Genomic DNA, 10,472 nt, shown 5'->3' on the forward strand with positions numbered 1-10,472 from the left:
ATCAGGGCAGCATGGTGCTGATTAAGGCAAGATGGTGCTAGACTACTGAGGCATGGTACCGCACCATGCTAAAACAAGCTAGGGAAAACACTATATATATATATATATATATATATATATATATATATATATATATATATATATATATATATATTAAATTTAATTCGATAGTTAGTAAATCAAAGTTCAGAAGTCGCCTTACCGGCAATATGTGCGATTAGCACAACTGTAGTTTGACGTCACACTTCAACTAAATCTCATCAAAACGTTACGCTCCGGTATACAAGTCTTGTTGGCTGTAAACAAATGACCCATTGACAGGAGAACATTATTAACCGAGTTCATAATAGTAAATATGAAATGCATTTATGACTTGGATGTTAATATATATATATATATATGTATTATATATGTATGTATATATTTGTGTATGAATATCTATATATTGTATGTATGTCGAGGTTGACTGTTACATACATAGATATTAACGCACTGGCGCAGGGGATAATTAAATCCTTTCTGGCCTCACAAATTGCCCCATGCCGTTGCTGGGACTCGAACCTGTGGCACCGATTCGCCCGCAAATTGCAAGACTAACCACGATACACTCTGAGCTATCGAAGCTTCCATAAAAAGGAAGCTCTTCAAATCAACCATATGCATGGGGCCTACAATCTACGCGGTCGATCCCGCTTACGTGCATGAAACAGTGGGCAGACCTGGCACTGGCTAGTATGTATTGATGTATGAATATCTATATATTGTATGTATGTCGAGGTTGACTGTTACATACATAGATATTAACGCACTGGCGCAGGGGATAATTAATCCTTTCTGGCCTCACAAATTGTCCCATGCCGTTGCTGGGACTCGAACCTGTGGCACCGATTCGCCCGCAAATTGCAAGACTAACCACGATACGCTCTGAGTTATCGAAGCTTCCATAAAAAGGAAGCTCTTTAACTCAACCATATGCATGGGGCCTACAATCTACGCGGTCGATCCGGCTTACGTGCATGAAACAGTGGGCAGACCTGGCACTGGCTAGTATGTATTGATGTATGTACGTATGTATGTACGTATGTACGTACGTACGTATGTATGTATGAATGTATGTATGTATGTATGTATGTATCTATACATATTCAGTAGACACACAGTAGTTGACGACTCTCGCTGTCTACGATCTAGACACTCCCCACTATGACTGCGACTACATTTAAATGCAAATATTATTTAATTGCACTTAATTAAATTAAATTATTATTTCTTATTTTGCAGGTAAACGATAACTACAAATATGGCGGATTTTAGGTATGATTTTTATTTAACAAAACATTGCTTAAATGCACGTGCACATATTTAAAATATTACATACATACATATTAACGCACTGGCGCAAGGGCTAGTTAAATCCTTTCTGGCCTCACAAATTGTCTCCTGCCGTTGCTGGGGCTCGAACCTGTGGCACCGAATCGCCCACAAATTGCAGACTTGCCACAATACGTTCTCAGCTATCCAGTCATCCTTACATGCACGTATACACATATTACATCGAGATTACACCAAGAAAGCGTTTTCAAAGTATGTGATATTTTACAGATCACATAATTTAAGAATTTGATGACTTTGCAAATTAGATATGAATTGATCGAGGTCACGACACTAGGTTTATTGACACTTAAACAAACGTTCTAGGGTGACACACCATAATTGACATATACATTCATTGTCATCAAATAAAAACCTTTTAATAGCAATTTTACACTGAAAGCTGTCCAGCGTTCAGGAAAAGGATATCCAAAATGACGTCATTCGAGTTTGACATCATTTCCATTCAAAGAGACACGTCATTTAAATATCTAGTAATGGCGGACTGGAATTAAAGCTGCGTGTACAGTGTACAAAAACACGTTGTATTAAACTTGAGATTATGTGATACACAGATTATTACCCTCGTGTGTTTCGGTATCGTCAATGTCATATATTACGAATAAAAATAATGCACTATGCTTGCCAGAGGCTCTAATAATACAATTTTTATTCCTAATATATGATATTCACAATACCGATAAACACTCTCTCTCTCTCTCTCTCTCTCTCTCTCTCTCTCTCTCTCTCTCTCTCTCTCTCTCTCTCTCTCTCTCTCTCTCTGTATACATGTATGCATATGTATATTGTATGGATATGCATAGTGTGTGTGTGTGTGTGTGTGTGTGTGTGTGTGTGTGCGCGCGCGTGCGTGCGTTTCTGTCTAGTTTTTTTTCTCATAAACATTACGAGAGAATTACTTCAAACTAAAACCTATCAGTTTTTAAAGAGACATTCCTGAGTTTACTGCATTGTAAGATGTTTCTGACTATTAAAATATTTCTAGGATTAAACTTACATATTAAATATATTTTCTTGTTTAGAATATTAGTGTCTGTATATTCAATGTGTTTCTGGTCGTCTTAATATTTGTAAGAAGCCCAAACTGGATTTTGTCTTCAAATAATTTCGTATGTACGAAAATTATATATTTTTGGAAATTAAATTAAATTTAACCTACTACACATATTACAACGATCAGAAACACGTTTAATATACAGCCACTAATATTTTATGCAGAAAAATGTATTTGATATGTAATTACACTCGTTAAAAAGTCTTTGTTAGTCAGTAGCATCTTAGAAATTGCAACAAAATCAGGAATGTCCCTTTAAATGGTGTCTGGATACAGGTATAGAGGATTAAATCCTTTTTTCTTGTATTACAATACCGTTACATGTATGTATATACATTTATATTGTATATTGTATGTATATGCAGTGTGTGTGTGTGTGTGTGCGTGCGTGCGCGTGTGCGTGTGACTAGTTTTTTATAAACATTACGAGACAATTACTTCAAACTAAAAGCTATCAGTTTTTAAAGGAACATTCCTGAGTTTGCTCCGTTGTAAGATGTTTCCGATTATTAAAATATTTCACGATTAAACTTACACATTAAATACATTTTGTTGTTTAAATACTGTATACAGTATACGGTAATAGTAAGAAGTACGCACATTTTCGTACGTACGAACAAAATTATAATTTTGAAATGAAATGAATATCCCTACACGTTTAATCGTGGGGCACTAAGATTTTATGCAGAAAAAAACTGTATTTGGACATGTAATTACACTCGTTAAAAAGTCTCTGTTAGTCAATAACATCTTATAGAGGATTAAATCCTTTTTTCTTGTGTTATAATTTCAGGTTTAACAAACATTTTTGTGGAACAGGTGAGTAATTTAACACGCATGCACACACATACAGACGCGCACGCACGCACACACGCACGCACACACACACACACACACACACACACACACTGTATATATATACAGTATACGTAATAGTTATACCCACATTTTACACTGCATGACTGCAGTTAGCGCCTTTTAGTTACTGACGTCATATATCATTTACAGATTACGTCACGTCGTATTTGAAACATTACACAAGGCTGCTGCAGAGTAAGATTCTTAACGTTAAGTAAATCCATGAAAGGAGTATTAATCATAGATTTAAGAAAGAGTTAATATGACGTTAAATTAAAAACCTTTTATATAAAACATAAAAGGTTTATTTTTCACAAGAACATACCACTCGACCGCCGCTACGCAGTCTCGTGGTATATATTTATGCGCAAAATAAACTCGTGCACTAAATAGGAAGCGAAAACAACGTATGTGAAGTTCTGTGTATATATACATATATATATATATATATACACACACACACATACACACAATATATATATGGTAACAAACCGTTCTGTTTGTTTTGTATCTCCAGAAGAATGTAGTCGCACCACCGACAAAATCAGACAGAAACTAAAGTCCAGCGAGATGGTGTACAACATGTGCGTCTCCTACCAGTGCTTGTTCAAAAGCGCCAAAACGAACATGGGTACGAAAAGGTTCAAGAACGAGTGTCTGCAGGTTATCTGTGCCCTGAGGAACAGCAATGGCGGCTCTCTGGTGATACACACTTACGGCAAACCTGATATGGCCTGGTCTCTGGACGGATTCGACCAGCTCGTCAACGAAGACTGTAGCATGGTGATCGAGGATGACACGCTGTACACGGACAACTACGAACGGAAATGGTTTGAGGAGCTGCATGATGACTCAGTGGCTCGTCTCCCCTACCTGGTCATCATTGTTGAACCTTCCTCTTCCATCTCCACCTACGACTTCAAAACAAAGGTTGCACTAGACGGAGCCAAGGTTCGACCCACGGCCAGGCAGATTGCAACGTATCTGTGCGGTGTGGCGGGAAAGAAGAGAAAGACGCAAGCAGAGTCAGAACCGAAATTTGAAGAAGGAAAAATTACCAATATCTACGAGTCAAGAAACGTCCAGCTTAAACGACTGTCTAATGAAGACATTGAGGAAAAAATGCGAAAACGAGGCTCGGGCCCCACACCGTCAGCTTCACGGGATGTACCAATGGCCATGGACATAGTAGCCGAATGCTTTGTTGCTAGAAGTCTACCTGAGTATCTTACAACATTCTCCAAACTTCCAGGAGGTGGGTCCTTCTACTGTGGAATTAACGAACGGAAAGATACATCCGAAGAACCCAAAATCAAGAGAAAGAAGACACAATCGTCGCCTGAAACACAGCATATCGAGGGAACTAAGACTGGAGAAAATATTATCGCAGGTATTGAACTTACCGAACAACAAAAACAAGACTTAGAAAAGAAGCTACAGAGAATTATTACTAAAAAGACCGGCTGGTATAAGAAAGTGAATGATGGAAAATACGAGCAACTTGACGACGACAGCATCCTGGGATATATTGACATTAAATTCCACCCTACAGAGAACGGTCACGGTCAAGGTACTGATATGGGTCAAGGTAAACGTAAATACGTCATACAGGTGTCGGTGAACAGCATGTTCAATGGAATGGTGTTCTATACCGACGACTCGTATCCTGCTCAACTGAATCGTCCCATCCCGCTCTCGTTTAGGTTTTCTGATGAGAAGAAAGAAGAAATCGTAGACACAATCGAATGGTTCAATCTGATTGAAAAGGCAGCAACTCCACTGGAACGTTAATGCAACGAGTTGAGTGGTATAAATTAAATAAATTATTGGTAATAAATAGCATATTGCATTCGCTATCATTTCTATACTGTTTATATCCCTCGAGAAATAATTCTGATTGTCAATGGAAGCTCGTTTAATATCCTATTATTACAAATGCGAGTGCACATTCAGACGTCCCTTTTATACATAGCAGCTGTAGAAAGGCATTTGGGGTGTCTGTTTGTTTATATTCGCTATCATTTCTATAATGTTTATATCCCTCGAGAAATAATTCTGATTGTCAATCGCTACAGCTCGTGACAATTGAAAGTTATTTCACTCGGGACATAAACACAAAATGGAAGCTCGTTTAATATCCTATTATTACAAATCCGAGTGCAACTTCAGATGTCTCTTTTATACATAGCAGCTGTAGAAAGGCATTTGGCGTGTCTGTTTGTTTATAGAAGTTGTAGCCAGGTTTCTGGTGTGTTGTGTTGTTTAAAGCAGCTGTACAAAGGTTTCTGGTGTGTCTATTTATCTACATAAGTGGCAGAATGGTTTTTGACGCGTTCATTTGTTTATAGAAGTTATAGAAAGGGCGTTGACCTGTCTATTTGTTTATAGAAGTCGAAGAAAGGTTTCTGTCGTGTCTATTTGTTCACAGAAGTCGAAGAAAGGTTTTTGGCGCGTTTATTTGTTTATAAAAGCTATAGGAAATGTTTTTGTCATGTCTGTTTGTTCATAGAAGTCGTAGAAAGGTTTTTGTCGTGTGAACAAAGACTGACATTATTAAACGTGTGTTCCTCCGAGCCTATAGTGTCGTTTATTGACGTCAACAAAGACTATGACATTATTAAACGTGTGTACCTCCGTACCTATAGTGTCGTTTATTGACGTGAACAAAGACTATGACATTATTAAACGTGTGCACATCCGAGCCTATAGTGTCGTTTATTGACGTGAACAAAGACTGACATTATTAAACGTGTGTACCTCCTATAATGTCGTGTATTGACGTGAACAAAGACTATGATATTATTAAACGTGTGTACCTCCGAACCTACAGCGGGTGGCCTCGACTGTCTTGGTGAAACGTACACATCTCGTCATCATTCGCAATACACTAAACAAGAGGTAACAAACGTCCCGTTGCCAGTACTTCTAACTAACTGGGAATTCTTATTTGACCTAAATCTGAAGTTGTACTCGACGTAAAGCGAAGAATGCAGACCTGTTTATGGCTTACACAGGAATAAATCCAGGTAACCCATTATGTTCATGTAGATGATGTCCTAAATTAAATGTTCGAATGAAAAATATAGGTTTCACAAAATTAGATTTCCGAACGAAACAATGGTTCTCCTAATTTGCAGAGGCCTCATTGAATGATACGTCATGGTAAGAAGTGTTTTGTTAATGCTATGAATATTGTGTGTATAACGTATGCTATTATATATTGCCAACACACTACACCACAAGCCAGTCTGAAAACAAATTTATTTGTTTTGAGTTAGCAGTTGAGACGGTGGTAGATGTTTAGCATTTTGTTTAAAAAGGTTACAAGCCACCTTTTCCCGCATAACAAAATAATAATAATAATAATAATAATACTAATAATAATACTAATACTAATACTAGTACTACTACTACTAATTATTATTATTATTGTCAAATATTATTTTGTTTATGATTTTTAAGTATTTTAACAGATTTTAAAATATTTTAAGTTTTAAAGATATCCAATCTGACTGGCTTGTTTGATATACTGGTTGTGATAGACCTGTCAGTTATTCTTTGCATAGCGTAGAGTAGCAAATCCTTGCTTACACATATCTCTCCTCCTCTACTTAGGACCAAAGTATCGAGACAACGTTGGGGCAAGGTACTGATATTGTTTTCTTGTATATGTTTCGTAGTCTATTCCAGTGACAACTGCTGGTAGAAAATGACAACTCACATTCTACTGCGGGGTGGTACCCCGTTGTGCCTAGTGTTTGTTGTCAAATTCTATACAGTTTGGTAGTAAAACGTCCCTTGATAGTAATCTCACACACAGCCACTATCATTTCGTATCGAAGTAAACTTATGTCGTGGACAGTCACTCCAAATGTATAATTCTGTGTGGACACCGGCCCAACACCCAACAACATTAGTCACAGTTACTTTTCACGGAATACATGTGGTTGTGAGATTAGTATAAGACAAGGAGAACACCTCTCTCTGTTATTATTATATTTACTGTTACTATTATTATCATTATTGTAATGTTTTAAAGATCTAAAGGACCTTTTAATAGAAAATAATTATATATTGAACCAAGAATTTAATTTATAGATTGTGTATGTTGTATACTTTACATTTAAATTATTTTATTGCTGTATTTTGTTAGATGGCCCTAGGGTCTGACTGCCTTATAGCAAAAATCTCAGATGCCATGCCATCTCATTAAGCACTTATCTTAGACAAAATAATCTCAGATGCCATCTCATTAAGCACTTATCTTAGACAAAATAATCTCAGATGCCATCTCATTAAGCACTTATCTTAGACAAAATAATCTCAGATGCCATCTCATTAAGCACTTATCTTACACAAAATAATCTCAGATGCCATCTCATTAAGCACTTATCTTACACAAAATAATCTCAGATGCCATCTCATTAAGCACTTATCTTACACAAAATAATCTCAGATGCCATCTCATTAAGCACTTATCTTACACAAAATAATCTCAGATGCCATCTCATTAAGCACTTATCTTAGACAAAATAATCTCAGATGCCATCTCATTAAGCACTTATCTTAGACAAAATAAACTCAGATGCCATCTCATTAAGCACTTATCTTAGACAAAATAAACGCAGATGCCATCTCATTAAGCACTTATCTTACACAAAATAATCTCAGATGCCATGTCATTAAGCACTTATCTCATACAAAATAATTCAGATGAGCTATGAAATGAATATTTATCCCGTGCTTATAAAACGAGTCTAAACTCAAGACTAATAGAAAGTTTGTTTTTGTTTAGCGACTGGAGCGGCTGTTGGATGTCAAACGTGATAATTCTGACACTTTGTCACAAAAGTCTAACAGAGTCTTAAATTTTAACGCCATCACAACATCATACAAAGGTGTATGAGAGATTTGAGTCTATGTTTTATAAACTATAACCGCGGGCCAGGCAACTTAAACCATAGGCCTCTGTATATTATTGTGTGCAGATACTACATTTGTCTCCAGCCTCCCTCTCCCCCCTCTCTCTCTCTCTCTCTCTCTCTCTCTCTCTCTCTCTCTCTCTCTCTCTCTCTCTCTCTCTCTCTCTCTATATATATATATATATATATATATATATATATAGTCAAAATTCGTTATCTCACCTTTGTAAACTCGAGTACCCAACATATATTGAGGTCCAGTGCCGGTCCCGGCAATTTTCGTATGCAATGTTACGATATTAAACATTGTTATCTCGAGCATGCTAATCTCGATTACTAGGCTTATCTCGAGCATATTTTAGTGTCCCTAGGTGCACTTTCCAGGTTTTTCTCGAAGTATATATTTAAAAAATACATATAAAATGACTCCTTTTTTACTTTTGTTTCGAGTATTAATTTTATATGTCATTTCATTCTTCCTTCTTCCGTAAATCCTGCCACACATCGATACACATAACAGAAAATGTTCCACATTTATATAACCAGTGCAGAGTTTAGCATTATTAAACAGTAAAATATCCAGTAGATGAACCACGTGTTGAAGGTCCCGGCCCTTCTGTGGGGACTGTTGAATCTAGCATTAAAAAACAACAACAACAACAACAAGAAAAAAACAACAACAAAAACCCCAAACAACAACAACAACAAAACAATGGGCGTCAAATGAAAATTAATTGTTAGGACGATAGAAACAAAATTCGAAGCAATTACTGTCCTTGAGCAAAGTATAAAAATTTGAAGTAGTGAACCAATTCTCTATTCCATCAAACACGCTATCTATCTGGATAAAAAATGCTGACAAAATTAAAGAAGCATATCTGCAGTGTGCTCGATGCTTTACGCATGATTAGTCAGGCATGGGGAAATGTAACACCGAAAACAAGTAAGAACTGTTTCCGACACGCATAGTTTGGTACAATTAATGACCAACCAGAACCAATTCAATTCAATTCTTTATTAGCTTTAAGTTTTACAACTCATCGGCATGTATACAAAACATAATACAAAGAAATATATATATTTACAATATATACATGTGCACAAAAATGGTGGGTATGGTTTTCTTAAAAATAATTAGGGATACTGAAAAAAAAAAAAAAAAAAAAAAAAAAATAAAAAAAAGTTTTCCTTACTTACTGTAATAGCTGGTCTCTAATTGTGTTTGCTTGTACTAGATATTTTCTTAGCTTATTAAGTTCGTTTTGATTACTTGTAGTTAACAGCTGTATAAATAAAAAAAACACTTGGCCGCCTGTGATAATATATTTGTATGTACTAATTTCGCAAATCTTTGTATTGTGGGCATTGCATTATAACATGGTATTCATCTTCTATAACATTTGTATTACAAATTGTACACTTTCTTTCTGATCTTTCCATGTTACGATATCGGCCAGATTCTATATTTAATTTATGAGCACATATTCTGATTCTGCATATTCCCTTTAAATATCGTTCATCTATTGGTAATTTAAGGCAAGACTGTAATTTGAACTCGTTTAATAAATGCTGGTAAAAATATCCCTTGGATGTTGTAATTGTCCTGCTATAACAGAGTTGCTTAAACGTGTCGCATATTCTTTCTTTAATAATAATATAACATCCATTGTCAACATAATCTAAATTCCAAATGTAATTCAAACCCAGCATGTTAAGTTCCTGCCTAATATTCATTAACCAATTATCATTGTATTGTATCATTTCTTCAACCAGACAGTGTAGACAACTCAGACGACGACATCCCATTAAGCAGACTATGCATACCAATTGCCACTTACGCCAGCCTAGACGACCATTTGAACACATGTAAGACCGCGACCGATGATGACAACATTATATTGTACTATTCAACCAGACAGTGTAGACAACTCAGACGACGACATCCCATTAAGCAGACTATGTATACTAATTGCCACTTACGCCAGCCTGGACGACCATTTGAACACATGTAAGACCGCGACCGATGATGACAACATTATATTGTACTATTCAACCAGACAGTGTAGACAACTCAGACGACGACATCCCATTAAGCAGACTATGTATACCAATTGCCACTTACGCCAGCCTGGACGACCATTTGAACACATGTAAGACCGCGACCGATGATGACAACATTATATTGTACTATTCAACCAGACAGTGTAGACAACTCAGACGACGACATCCCATTAAGCAGACTATGC

General features: G+C 36.4%; 1 protein-coding gene across 1 annotated transcript; it reads left to right on the forward strand.

The window, feature by feature from the left end:
- The first annotated feature begins 1,287 nt into the window (after positions 1-1,287).
- Positions 1,288-5,158, forward strand: LOC121377195. Its single transcript, XM_041505103.1, has 3 exons — positions 1,288-1,314; positions 3,240-3,265; positions 3,822-5,158. Exons 1-3 carry the CDS (start codon positions 1,301-1,303, stop codon positions 5,093-5,095), a joined length of 1,314 nt encoding a protein of 437 aa, XP_041361037.1. The 5' UTR covers positions 1,288-1,300; the 3' UTR covers positions 5,096-5,158.
- The last annotated feature ends 5,314 nt before the right edge of the window (positions 5,159-10,472 follow it).

The sequence above is a fragment of the Gigantopelta aegis genome, chromosome 7 (genome assembly GCF_016097555.1).
Source record: "Gigantopelta aegis isolate Gae_Host chromosome 7, Gae_host_genome, whole genome shotgun sequence".
Taxonomy (NCBI): Eukaryota; Metazoa; Mollusca; class Gastropoda; order Neomphalida; family Peltospiridae; genus Gigantopelta; species Gigantopelta aegis.